Source organism: Procambarus clarkii, chromosome 28 (genome assembly GCF_040958095.1).
Source record: "Procambarus clarkii isolate CNS0578487 chromosome 28, FALCON_Pclarkii_2.0, whole genome shotgun sequence".
Lineage (NCBI taxonomy): Eukaryota > Metazoa > Arthropoda > Malacostraca > Decapoda > Cambaridae > Procambarus > Procambarus clarkii.
The window spans coordinates 40,468,314-40,483,615 of record NC_091177.1 but is presented as its reverse complement, the minus strand read 5'-3'; the positions used below and the strand labels follow the sequence as shown (position 1 = coordinate 40,483,615).

Sequence of the window (15,302 nt, the reverse complement as noted above, 5' to 3'; positions counted from 1 at the left end):
ACACCAACCCATACAAAACAGTATACACTAGCCCCAAACACAACGGTATACACTAGCCCCAGACACAACAGTATACACTAGCCCATACACAACAGTATACACTAGCCCATACACAACAGTATACACTAGCCCCAGACACAACAGTATACACTAGCCCCAGACACAACAGTATACACTAGCCCCAGACACAACAGTATACACTAGCCCCAGACACAACAGTATACACTAGCCCATGCACAACAGTATACACTAGCCCATACACAACAGTATACACTAGCCCATACACAACAGTATACACTAGCCCCATACACAACAGTATACACTAGCCCATACACAACAGTATACACTAGTCCCAGACACAACAGTATACACTAGCCCAGACACAACAGTATACACTAGCACATACACAACAGTATACACTAGCCCCAGACACAACAGTATACACTAGCCCCAGAGACAACGGTATACACTAGCCCCAGACACAACAGTATACACTAGCCCCAGAGACAACGGTATACACTAGCCCCAGACACAACGGTATACACTAGCCCCAGACACAACGGCATACATTAGCCTCAGACACAACAGTATAAACTAGCCCCAGACACAACAGTATACACTAGCCCCAGACACAACAGTATACACTAGCACATACACAACAGTATACACCAGCCCCAGACACAACAGTATACACTAGCCCCAGAGACAACGGTATACACTAGCCCCAGACACAACGGTATACACTAGCCCCAGACACAACAGTATACACTAGCCCCAGACACAACAGTATACACTAGCACATACACAACAGTATACACCAGCCCCAGACACAACAGTATACACTAGCACATACACAACAGTATACACCAGCCCCAGACACAACAGTATACACTAGCCCCATACACAGCAGTATACACCAGCCCAGACACAACAGTATACACCAGCCCCAGACACAACAGTATACACCAGCCCAGACACAACAGTATACACTAGCCCCAGACACAGCAGTATACACCAGCCCCATACACAGCAGTATACGCTAGCCCATACACAACAGTATACACTAGCCCATACACAACAGTATACACTAGCCCATACACAACAGTATACACTAGCCTCATACACAACAGTATACACCAGCCCCAGACACAACAGTATACACCAGCCCCATACACAACAGTATACACCAGCCCCAGACACAGCAGTATACACCAGCCCCATACACAACAGTATACACCAGCCCCATACACAGCAGTATACACCAGCCCCATACACAGCAGTATACACCAGCCCCATACACAACAGTATACACCAGCCCCCTTCGGTAACATTACACGTGCTGGAGTAACTTCTAATGAGCTGTTCTTGACTCATGTTAAATATTCGTAAAATTTAAATTAGTACCTGCAAATGTTACGGATAACAATGATGTATTTTTAATAACTACTAGTTTAGCAACGCATGAAAGTGTGGTGCAACATGGATGGATTATTGTTTTACAACTCTCAAAACGAGCATTTTTCTGACTTAAAACTCAAAATGGCTTTCCTTCCCACGTGTATTTCCTGATTTTAAATACTTATTGCGTGAATTATAAAGCTGATAACGTCACGGGACCCCGACGAGCAACAGTAATTGTATACTGTTTAAAGCTGACAAGTGAAAAGCTGGATACGGCTCCTTTTTAACTGATTCGCGGTGGGACGAGAGGCTTGTGCTTCTGCACTGTCACCCTGTGTTGACCTGGTGGGGCGAGAGGCTTGTGCATTTCCCTTGTCACCCTGTGTTGACCTGGTGGGGCGAGAGGCTTGTGCATATCCACTGTCACCCTGTGTTGACCTGGTGGGACGAGAGGCTTGTGCATTTCCCTTGTCACCCTGTGTTGACCTGGTCGGGCGAGAGGCTTGTGCATTTCCCTTGTCACCCTGTGTTGACCTGGTGGGACGAGAGGCTTGTGCATTTCCCTTGTCACCCTGTGTTGACCTGGTCGGGCGAGAGGCTTGTGCATTTCCCTTGTCACCCTGTGTTGACCTGGTGGGACGAGAGGCTTGTGCATTTCCACTGTCACCCTGTGTTGACCTGGTGGGGCGAGAGGCTTGTGCATATCCACTGTCACCCTGTGTTGACCTGGTGGGGCGAGAGGCTTGTGCATCTCCCTTGTCACCCTGTGTTGACCTGGTGGAGCAAGAGGCTTGTGCATCTCCACTGTCACCCTGTGTTGACCTGGTGGGGCGAGAGGCTTGTGCATCTCCCTTGTCACCCTGTGTTGACCTGGTGGTACAGTGGCAACCATAGCTAACCATTCCAAGTCTCATTTCTTTGAAAATGGAAAACCATGATTTTGATACGTTATCCTCCCTCGAAGTCCCAGAGCTTTTCCCCGGTAAAATGCAGTCTTCATTCACTCCATCCTTTTGACCTGCTCATCTATTGTTTCTATCAAGCCTGTTAATTCTTCTCATGCCCATAACGTTAGTTACAGTGTAGCGTGTGTATGAGAGGCTCCAGCATTAATACTGATCCCTGCAGGTGATGTGTATGGAAGACTACGAGGTGACCAGGACCAACCTGAGCGCTGAAGCTCTCCTGCTGGTGGTGGCCGCCACTACTGGTGCAGGAGATCCTCCCCAGAACGGCCAGGTAAGTCACCTTTGTCGGGTGTTCCTGTAAACAACGATCAGGTAGGTACAGAAGGTTGGTGAACCCTGGCACAGCGGGAGACAACCACACAAGTGAACCCCCACACAACCACCACACAAGTGAACCCCCACACAACCATCAGACTAGTGAACCCCCACACAACCATCAGACAAGTGAACCCCCACACATCCACCAGACACGTGAACCCCCACACAACCACCAGACACGAGAACCCCCACACAACCATCAGACACGTGAACCCCCACACAACCATCACACAAGTGAACCCCCACACAACCATCAGACTAGTGAACCCCCACACAACCATCAGACACGTGAACCCCCACACAACCATCACACAAGTGAACCCCCACACAACCATCAGACAAGTGAACCCCCACACATCCATCACACAAGTGAACCCCCACACAACCATCACACAAGTGAACCCCCACACAACCATCAGACAAGTGAACCCCCACACATCCATCAGACACGTGAACCCCCACACAACCACCAGACACGAGAACCCCCACACAACCATCAGACACGTGAACCCCCACACAACCATCAGACACGTGAACCCCCACACAACCATCAGACTAGTGAACCCCCACACAACCATCAGACTAGTGAACCCCCACACAACCATCAGACAAGTGAACCCCCACACAACCATCAGACACGTGAACCCCCACACAACCACCACACAAGTGAACCCCCACACAACCATCAGACTAGTGAACCCCCACACAACCATCAGACACGTGAACCCCCACACAACCATCACACAAGTGAACCCCCACACAACCATCAGACTAGTGAACCCCCACACAACCATCAGACAAGTGAACCCCCACACAACCATCAGACAAGTGAACCCCCACACAACCATCAGACACGTGAACCCCCACACAACCATCACACAAGTGAACCCCCACACAACCACCAGACACGTGAACCCCCACACAACCATCAGACAAGTGAACCCCCACACAACCATCAGACAAGTGAACCCCCACACAACCATCAGACACGTGAACCCCCACACAACCATCACACAAGTGAACCCCCACACAACCACCAGACACGTGAACCCCCACACAACCATCAGACAAGTGAACCCCCACACAACCACCAGACACGTGAACCCCCACACAACCATCAGACAAGTGAACCCCCACACAACCACCAGACAAGTGAACCCCCACACAACCATCAGACTAGTGAACCCCCACACAACCATCAGACAAGTGAACCCCCACACAACCACCAGACAAGTGAACCCCCACACAACCATCAGACTAGTGAACCCCCACACAACCATCAGACAAGTGAACCCCCACACAACCATCAGACTAGTGAACCCCCACACAACCATCAGACAAGTGAACCCCCACACAACCATCAGACAAGTGAACCCCCACACAACCATCACACAAGTGAACCCCCACACAACCATCAGACTAGTGAACCCCCACACAACCATCAGACAAGTGAACCCCCACACAACCACCAGACAAGTGAACCCCCACACAACCACCAGACAAGTGAACCCCCACACAACCATCAGACTAGTGAACCCCCACACAACCATCAGACAAGTGAACCCCCACACAACCACCAGACAAGTGAACCCCCACACAACCATCAGACTAGTGAACCCCCACACAACCATCAGACAAGTGAACCCCCACACAACCACCAGACACGTGAACCCCCACACAACCATCAGACAAGTGAACCCCCACACAACCATCACACAAGTGAACCCCCACACAACCATCAGACTAGTGAACCCCCACACAACCATCAGACAAGTGAACCCCCACACAACCATCAGACAAGTGAACCCCCACACAACCATCACACAAGTGAACCCCCACACAACCATCAGACTAGTGAACCCCCACACAACCATCAGACAAGTGAACCCCCACACAACCATCAGACAAGTGAACCCCCACACAACCATCAGACTTTCGGAGAAGACTTTGTCTTCCATTCGGTACCCATTTACTTGCCTCCTAATTCCTCCGCCTAGTTTCATTACCTTACATATACTTGGATTGAACTTTATTATCCATTTATTGGACTATTCCTTCAATTAGTCTTGGTCATCTTGAGAGCCTCTTGCTATCTTCCTCGGTCTTAATCCTCTTCAAATATTTTGCATCATCAGCAAACATTGAGATGAACGAATCTATTCCTTCTGGAAGATCGTTTACATATATCAGAAACAGGACAGGTCCAAGGACTGGACCCTGTAGGACGTCACTGGTGACGTCATGCCACTCACAGACCTCACTCCTCACAGTGACTCGATATCTCCTGTTACTTAGGTACTCCATTATCCAACGAAGTACCTTCACTTTCACTCCTGCCTGCATCTCCAGCTTGTGCTCTAGTCTCGTATCAGATACTGGGTCAAAGGCTTCGTGCAATCCAAAACTATGCAGCCTGCCAACCCTGCTCTTTCTTGCCTGGTCATAGAATTAAATTAAATCTGTGAGGCAAGATGTGCCATCCCAGAACCTTCCCCCCCCCCCCCCCCCCTTACACAAGTTGGTGATGTGATACAAAAGTTCTCTCGCTACAGATGTTCTACTAGTGTTTTGGCACAATCTTTTCCATCACCTTGCACAGTATGCAAGTTAGGGACACTGTGTGTACTCACCTAATTGTACTTGCGGGGGTTGAGCTTTGGGTCTCTGGTCCCACCTCTCAACTGTCAATCAACTGGTGTACAGATTCCTGAGCCTACTGGGCTCTATCATGTCTACATTTGAAACTGTGTATGGAGTCTGCCTCCACCACATCACTGCCTAATGCATTCCATTTATTAACTACTCTGACAATGAAAAAAACTCTTTCTAACGTCTCTGTGGCTCATCTGGGTACTAAGTTTCCACCTGTGTCCCCTTGTTCGTGTCCCACCCGTGCTGAAGAGTTTGTCTTTGTCCCCCCTGTCAATTCCCCTGAGAATTTTGTAGGTGGTTATCATGTCTCTCCCTACTCTTCTGTTTTCCAGGGATATGAGGTTCAGTTCCTTTAGCCTTTCCTCGTAGCTAATTCCTCTCAGTTCCGGGACGAGCCTGGTGGCATACCGCTGAATCTTCTCTAACTTTATCTTGTGTTTAACTAGCTATGGACTCCAGGCTGGAGCTGCTTACTCATGTGTGTACTCACCTAGTTGTACTTGCGGGGGGTGAGCTCTGGCTCTTTGGTCCCGCCTCTGAACTGTCAATCAACTGGTGTACAGGTTCCTGAGCCTACTGGGCTCTATCATATCTACACTGGAAACTGTGTATGGAGTCAGCCGCCACCACATCACTGCCTAATGCATTCCATCTGTTAACTACTCTGACACTGAAAAAGTTCCTTCTAACGTCTCTGTGGCTCATGTGGGTACTCAGTTTCCACCTGTGTCCCCTTGTTCGCGTCCCACCAGTGATGAATAGTTTATCCTTGTTTACCCGGTCGATTCCCCTGAGGATTTTGTAGGTTGTGATCATGTCTCCCCTTACTCTTCTCTCTTCCAGTGTCGTAAGGTTTTATTTCCCGCAGACTTTCCTCGTGACTCATGCCTCTTAGTTCTGGGACTAGTCTAGTGGCATACCTTTGGACTTTTTCCAGCTTCGTCTTGTGCTTGACAAGGTACGGGCTCTATGCTGGGGCTGCATACTTCAGGATTGGTCTTACATATGTGGTGTACAAGATTCTGAATGATTCCTTACACAGGTTCCTGAACGCCGTTCTGATGTTAGCCAGCCTCGCATATGCCGCAGACGTTATTCTTTTTATGTGGGCTTCAGGAGACAGGTTTGTGTGATATCAACTCCTAGATCTTTCTCTCTCTGTCCGTTTCATTAAGTACTTCATCTTCTATTCTGTATCCTTTGTCTGACCTTCTGTTTCCAATGCCTATTTTCATTACTTTGCATTTACTCGGGTTGAACTTCAACAGCCATTTGTTGGCCCATTCACTCAGTCTTTTTAGGTCATCTTGTAGCCTCCTACTATCATCCTCTGTTTCAATCCTCCTCAAAATTTTTGCATCATCAGCAAACATTGAGAGAAACGAGTCTATACCCTCTGGGAGATCATTTACATATATCAGAAACAGTTTAGGTCCAAGGACTGACCCCTGCGGGACTCCACTCGTAACGTCTCGCCAATCTGAGACCTCACCCCTCACACTGACTCGTTGTCTCCTGTTGCTTAGGTACTCCTTTATCCAATGGAGTACCTTCCCTTTCACTCCAGCCTGGATCTCCAGCTTTTTCACTAGCCTCTTGTGTGGTACTGTATCAAAGGCTCTCTGACAATCCAAAAATATACAGTCTGCCCACCCTTCTCTTTCTTGCCTGATTTTTGTTGCCTGGTCGTTGAATTCAAGTAACCCTGTGAGGCAAGACCTGCCATCCCTGAACCCACGTTGATGCTGTGTTACAAAGGTCTTTCGCTCCAGATGTTCCACTAGCTTTCTTCGCACAATCTTCTCCATCAGCTTGCATGGTATGCAGGTTAGGGACACAGGCCTGTTGTTCAGTGCCTCCTGTCTATCCCCTTTCTTGTATATCGGGATCTCGTTAGCTGCTTTCCAAATTTCTGGCAGTTCCCCTGTTGCCAGTGATTTGTTATCACTTTGGAGAGTGGTAGGCACAGTTCTTCAGCTCCTTCCTTTAGAACCCAAGGGGAGATTCCATCTGGGCCTATAGCCTTTGTCACATCCAACTCTAGTAAACACTTCCTTACTTCCCCGCTGGTAATCTCAAACTCTTCCAGTGGTTCCTGGTTAACTCTTCCCTCTCTTATCTCTGGAATTTCTCCTTGCTCTAAGGTGAAGACCTGGAATTTCTTATTCAGTTCCTCACACACTTCCTTGTCGTTTGTAGTGAATCCTTCTGCCCCTATCCTTAATTTCATAACCTGTTCTTTTACTGTCGTTTTTCTCCTGATGTGGCTATGCAGCAATTTAGGCTGAGTCTTAGTCTTGCTTGCGATGTCATTTTCGTATTGTCTTTCTGCCTCTCTTCTCATCCTGACATATTCATTCCTGGCATTCTGGTATCTTTCTCTGCTCTCCAGTGTCCTGTTATTCCTATAGTTTCTCCATGCCCTTTTACTTAGCTGCTTAGCTAGCCTACATCTCTGATTTTACCATGGGTTTCTCATCTTCATTTCACTGTTTTCCTTTAGAAGTGGGACAAACTTGTCTGCTGCGTCCTTGCACTTCTGCGTGATGTAGTCCATCATATCTTGGGCCGTCTTTCCCCTGAGCTCTGTTTCCCATGGTATATCTGTTAGGAATTTTCTTATCTCCTCATAGTTTCCCTTTCGGTATGCAAACCTTATGGTTTCGGTATCCCTCCTCGAGTTCAATAACCCTTCTTCAATCAGGTACTCAAACACCAGTACACTGTGGTCGCTCATTCCTACTGGGGCTTCAAACCCGATTTCTCTTATGTCAGAGTCGTTCAGAGTGAAGACTAGGTCGAGACTCGCTGGTTCGACATTTTCTCTCATCCTTGTGGGTTCTCTGACATGCTGGGTTAAAAAGTTTCTAGTCACCACCTCCAATAGTTTGTCTCTCCACGTATCCTCACCTTCATGAAGTTCCTTGTTTTCCCAGTCAATCATTCCGTGATTGAAGTCCCCCATGATGACCAGGTAGGATCTGTTTCTACAGGCAGCAGAGGCTGCCCTCTCAATTATAGTGTTAACTGCCATGTTGTTGTTTTCATACTCTTGACTGGGTCTTCTGTCATTTGGTGGAGGGTTGTATATTACTGCTACTAATATTCTTGGTCCTCCCATTGTCATGGTGCCTGCTATGTAGTCTCTGAACCCCTCACAGCCCGGGAGAGCCGGGCTGTGTGTATGTGTGTGTGTGTACTCACCTATTTGTACTCACCTATTTGTGCTTGCGGGGGTTGAGCTTTGGCTCTTTGGTCCCGCCACTCAACTGTCAATCAACTGGTGTACAGATTCCTGAGCGTACTGGGCTCTATCAAATCTACATTTAAAACTGCGTATGGAGTCAGCCTCCACCACATCACTGCCTAATGCATTCCATCCGTTAACTACTCTGACCCTGAAAAAGTTCCTTTCAACGTCACAACACACATGTGTGTTGGCATATGTGTGTGTGTGTGTATGTGTGTGTGTGTGTGTGTGTGTGTGTGTGTGTGTGTGTGTGTGTGTGTGTGTGTGTGTGTGTGTGTGTGTGTGTGTGTGTGTGTGTGTGTGTGTGTTGGCATATGTGTGTGTGTGTGTATGTGTGTGTGGAGTCCCTAAGGCCTCTCCCTGATGCTGAGTACCTTCAACAGGAGTTCGTCAAGGACCTCTACCGGCTGCAGGAGGAGCTGGGCCCTGGACACAATGGTCTAAACAAGTAAGTATTTTAGCGTCACTTGCAGTCCGTCTTTCATTTCAGATTTGTCTTATTTAGTTTATCCTGTTTTGCTTGCTCTTTACAATCAGTTGTTTGATTTTAATAGAAGTTTTAAAATTATCTCTCAATAATTCTTGAAGCATGACCAATATGCTTCTAGACTTTGAATGACTATTCTCCTTGACCCGAGGAAAGTCATGCGCTACAATGAGTTCATGCTCTTGGGTCCTGCCTGCAGTGATAATTGAAATAATATCTATAAACTATAGTTGTCCAAGATGTATGGTGGTCCTCGGGGTGTGTTGGCATATTTTCTTGTACCGCGGTGTGGGGAAATCTACCGGTGATTGATTTGATTATTATCTCAAGAGATTGTATTTAATCGTGTCTATTAGTTCTGGGTGATCTGTATTATATAATTTATTTTCACCAGTAAACTTCCCATCAGATATTTTGGGGGGTTTCATATTTTAATCTTACTGTAATTAAACGGTATTTAATAATTAAAGGGTTATAGATCGCACTACTATTTGGATAAAAGGTATATAGTCTCTGATGATTTGTTGTGTGAGAGCTGCTCCTCCAGCTTCGGACTTGGTCTGCCACATATGGTCCATCATGGACCTGTATTAATGGCGAACGTGAGTAGCGAGATGGTACAGCTCTACTGATTTCTGGTGTACTCACGGATAAAGGGGAAGCAAATGGTTGTGTACAGCCCTGAGGACAGCTTCTCCTCTGACTTGAGTGAAGGCATTTTTAAAGTCAAGCTTTACTAGTGCCTTCTGGTCTGAGGGATTAGCAATGTAAGCACACGCTGCATGTGCTGCAGCTACACAGCCAAGAGGGATCCCACACCCGAGCTGATTGGGTTTCAGCAAGGTCGCTGCTTCCTGGCTGATAGAACTCACTGCAGCCTTAGCTACGAGGCGTCGGAGGGTGTTGCCAACGGCAATGGGCCTGATTCCCTCTATCTTTCTTCTTTAGAGCACAGAGTGCTGCTCCATAAAAGAGAGACTCGATGTCCTCAGGGATGCCGCCAGCCAAACACATGTTGAAAAAACTGGTAAGTTCCACTAGAAGGTCCTTTGCGGCATCTCCAAACACCGGGTTCAGCATTTGTTTGATGTGTTGGGGTCTTTGGCCGGTAAAGAATGTATATATATATATATATATATATATATATATATATATATATATATATATAAATATATATATATATATATATAGAGAGAGAGAGAGAGAGAGAGAGAGAGAGAGAGAGAGAGAGAGAGAGAGAGAGAGAGAGAGAGAGAGAGAGAGAGAGAGAGAGAGAGAGAGAGAGAGAGAGAGAGAGAGAGAGAGAGAGAGAGAGGGGGGGGGGGGGAAGGGGGACCTCTGGGGGGAGACCTTCCACCTCTGGCTGGAAGAAGGGAGACCCATAGCCTCGGAGGAAACCACGCATAACGCATTAGAGGGAATGTTTAGATCCCCTCCAATACAGTTTATGTGTACTTTTTTACTACCACACCCTTCTTTTTGTTGTGCTTTATTATGTATTTGATGGTTACAAGAAATACATGGGTTGATACATAAATAGTACAAAAAGTGCTTAAAGGTTATGGCTCTCTTGAAAAACACGACAAATGGAAAAATTGATGAATGTCACAAACAGGTTCGATCATTGTTGTAAGTCAAACACTTCTTCAAATTCCTCTGAAGATGGACTAGTGCCCAAGACGCAACAGGCATTTCCCCTCTGAATCGCAACACTGAGGCGCTGGAACAAGAAACGTTTTACTCTCTGATCTTTTGTAACGCTGATCAATTTGTCCCTCAATTCCTTCAGGAACTTCAATGCACATTTTCCCCACGAACCGAGGGTCTCTGAGCCGATCGGAACATAGCTGTAGCAGTGTGCCAGACCTCTGTATTCAATAATTTTCTGTGATTCCCTGAATGAAGCAGCACCACCGCTTTCACGAGTGCTGTAGTGGAGGTAGGTGCTGGCCAGTGTGGCAGCGCACGTGTAGTCCCACACCACTTGCTTACCATCCTTCCAAGGTAGCAAGGTGATCCCATCTGGGCGCTTCTGAGGGTCGTTAGGTCTGAATAAGTGTGGTTCTCTTTGTGCCGGGCAGCGGGCTGTGGCGAGGCTCCTCTTGATGATGTCGTTGACTTCTTCATGTCTTGCAATCTTACCCTGTGATTTACGACATACCAGACTATGACGATATATATATATATATATATATATATATATATATATATATATATATATATATATATATATATATATATAATATATATATATATACAAACACGTGATTAAAAATGTGACAGTGTCAGACCACGGAGTAAAAGTAAAATAACAGAGTAATATATATATATATATATATATATATGTCGTACCTAGTAGCCAGAACGCACTTGTCAGCCTACTATGCAAGGCCCGATTTGCCTAATAAGCCAAGTTTTCCTGAATTAATACATTTTCTCTAATTTTTTTCTTATGAAATGATAAAGCTACCCATTTCATTATGTATGAGGTCGATTTTTTTTATTGGAGTTAAAATTAACGTAGATATATGACCGAACCTAACCAAACCTACCTAACCTAACCTAACCTATCTTTATAGGTTAGGTTAGGTTAGGTGGCAGAAAAAGTTAGGTTAGGTTAGGTTAGGTAGGTTAGGTAGTGGAAAAACAATTAATTCATGAAAACTTGGCTTATTAGGCAAATTGGGCCTTGGATAGTAGGCTGACAAGTGCGTTCTGGCTACTAGGTACAACATATATATATATATATATATATATATATATATATATATATATATATATATATATATATATATATATTTTACTCTGTTATTTTACTTTTCCTCCGTTGTCTGACACTGTCACATTTTTAATCACGTGTTTATTTTCGTGATGTACACACATACTCAACTATTTATACAAGAATAATAAATGTTATTGAGGACTTTTGTCACATCATTATTGACAGGAAATCCAAATCTGGGAATATTATCTAAGCACACCAACTATAACTGTCACGCGCTGTATAAACAATTCTCGCACACTGAACGAGGAGGATTTTTCAAAGGGGGTGGTTACTTCTTAGGTTCTTCTGGCAATTACCAGTTTTTTTAACCCATCCTCTAGCAGACGTCAAAGACACCTTCGTGAATTTTGACGTTCAATTCCATTCAAAATTGTAATTTTCTCAAATTCCAAGTAATATTATTATTATTTAGCATATTGTGCATATTTAGGTTAGGTTAGGTTTTGTTGGCAATTATAGTATGTCTAGTACGTGTGTGTGAAGCATTTACACAGTTGCGATTCAAGCAAAATTCGCCAGTGAAGCACTGTTCGAGAAACATTCAAAAGTCATCAGATGTTAGTCGTGAGTGAAGCGTTTTTCATATTTTACCGTATAAGCAACAATAAGGGTTGGCTCCACTTATAAAAAAAATTATAAATAAGAGATGGGAAAATAAGGTTATTTTACTCCGTAGGGAACTTTTGCTGCTGCACCAACGATGTGAGATATTTGACATCAAACCTGCATATGGTCGGTGTGTGAGCTGTGCATGCGCCATCAGTCTCATCGCCAAGTCTCGTGTAATTACACCTGACAAATTTCCTCGCTGGAAATTATAACTAGTCCCATTGCGAGGTTTTAATTTAAAAGTTCCAGAAAAGGAACTACAGAGTTTCAGAACTTTCTTTTCTGGGTTACACCAGTTGCTCATCGTTCTCTTTCAACATTTTCCACCTCTGCTCTGAAGTAAACAAATGTTGCCATAAAAATGAACTGCTTTTATAAATCAATCCACGGCAACTTTGTCTCATGTTACTCTGTCTGCACACATGAATTTTGCAGCTTATTCAAATGACCTAAATTCAGTCAATTTTAAAGTAAATTTATTAAATTTAGTCAAATTTTGTAAAATGTAAAGAAAATTGGTCAGCAGATGAATCAGTGATGCTCAACAGTTGCGACCCAGTATATCTATTTTTCTTAAGAATGTCAAGGTCTTTCATGTGCTTTTTTAGATTTGGGAAATATTTAAAAGTGCCATTACTAACATCACGTTTAACAACATTCAGTTCAGTTTCAAAGGCTTTCATGTTATCAAACATAACATCAAGTGTCTGACGGATCACTGTAATTTGGTGTTCAAGTCATTCAGATGTGTGGATAAAGCAGTGAAAAATATCAATCGACAAATCCACAGGTCATATTATTCTCGACAAGAAAATTTTTCATTCGTGAAAATCAGACGAATTTCATCCAAGCTCTGAACGAACATTGCTGTACATAAGAAGCTGTGTGTACACCGAACAAATTCACTCAGTAAAATTTGAAAAATGTTGTTAAAAAATCAAGCAGTGTTTCATTTAACAGTAGTAATGATCTTTATATTTTTATTTGGTATGGGACTTTTCGCAGCCTCCGTGGCACAGTGGTAAAACACTCGCCCAGTGCTGGGTGAGCTCTTTGGCCTGAGTTCGTATTCTGGCCGGAAGGATTAACTCGGCACCAATCCTTAACTGTAGCCTCAGTTCACCCAGTTGTGGAGTACATGGTTGTTAAATGATTTGGCAGGTCGTATTCCGGGGAAAAATAAGACTAAGGACTTGCCTGAAACGTTATGCATGCTAATGGCTTTGCAAGAATGTAAAATTCTTTATATATATATATATATATATATATATATATATATATATATATATATATATATATATATATATATATATATAAATATATATATATATATATATATATATATTATATATATATATATATATATATATATATATATATATATATATATATATATATATATATATATATAAATATAATATTTTTTTTTTTTTAATACCTAGAAGGGGTACCACCTCTGGTGCAAGTGTAGGGACCCATAGCCTCGGAGAAGAAAATAAAGAGTACTCAGAGAAGACCTTGTGGATCCTCACTGAACACTTTGATATTTTCTTCTCCTACCACCCCTATTCTTTTGTTAAGTGTGTATATTTATCTAACTTTATTTGAAAATGTCATTACACAAAAAAAGTTACAATATTGATTACATGCAGGGTACAAGGCTGCTTGTCACAAGTTGAAAAGCTCCTCCAGCTCCTCAGATGGCGGGCAGGAACCGTGGATGCAGTGTGCATTTCCTCTCTGGATGGCCACACTAAGGCGCTGAAAAAGAAAACTGGCAGCTCTAGGGTCTCTAGTTGTTTCGATTAGCTTAGACCCCAACTCCTTCAAAAAGCTAGCAGCACTTTTACCCCAGGCACCAAGTGTCTCTGAGGCAATGGGGACAAAATTGTAGTGGTGCTCAAGGTCTCTGTATTTACGTGACTTGGCCGCTTCCCGGTGATTGGCAGCTCCTCCTGCTTGTGTAGCACTGAAGTCAACATAGGTATTGGCTAAAGTTGAAACGCAAGTGTAGTCCCACACCAACTGTCTACCATTCTTCCAGGGGTTCACCGTAATTCCGTCTGGGCGACCGACAGGCTCATCAGAGTTGCGGGACATTAGGTAACGGGGCTTTCTCTCTGCTGGACAACCGGCTGTGGTAAGGCTTCTCTTAATAATGTCATTAACCTCGCCGTGTCTTGCATGCCATCCTCCCGTCCTTTGGCAAAGAAGGCCATGCCGTCCATATCTGTCGGCCTCTGCCTCGCCGCAAATACACCTGTATTCGGTGTGGATTGGGGCAGCTAGGCGGAGAGCCACGGCAATTCGGAGGGCCTGCGGTGTGAGACGGTTGCCGGTTGCTGACATTAGGGTTGCTAATAGGAAATCACCTGCATGGGGAGCTGTTACAGCTCTAAGTCGGGCAGTGTCATGTGGTGTTGTCGCAGCTTCTAGCAAAGTTGCAGCTTCTTGGTCGGCAATGGGGCGATCCCAGCTGGATTGCTTATGGGCTTCAGAAGGCGGTGGTTGGGGTGCTGGTCCTGCGAGAGAGACCCATTTGGTTGTGCAGTCTGTGAAGCTGGGATCATGCACCCCTGCCTGTTGAACTAGGTGCTCAGGTAGGATTTCCTTCACCAAGTTGTCAGACCCCACTGAAGAGGACAGGAACGCTGGTACAGCAATTTGTGTTGCTGTGCGCACGCCAAGGCCCCCGAGTCTGACAGGAAGGGAGGCCTGTTTCCACTGTGAGTCGCTGAGGGAAAGATTGAGGGCTTTTTCTAGTGTTGATTTCAGCAAGCTGTCATACTCTTCTAATTTAATATTGTTGAAAGATGGCGAACATCTTAGAAA

General features: G+C 44.8%; 1 protein-coding gene across 1 annotated transcript in view; it reads left to right on the top strand.

Moving 5' to 3' along the window:
• Nucleotides 1–15,302, top strand: part of LOC123755062 (nitric oxide synthase, salivary gland-like) — a 199,410-nt gene that overhangs the window by 85,501 nt on the left and 98,607 nt on the right. Inside the window, exons 12-13 of the mRNA XM_069332947.1 lie at nucleotides 2,530–2,640; nucleotides 8,973–9,037. Coding sequence (XP_069189048.1) covers nucleotides 2,530–2,640; nucleotides 8,973–9,037 — 176 coding nt within the window. The remainder of the gene's footprint in view (nucleotides 1–2,529; nucleotides 2,641–8,972; nucleotides 9,038–15,302) is intronic.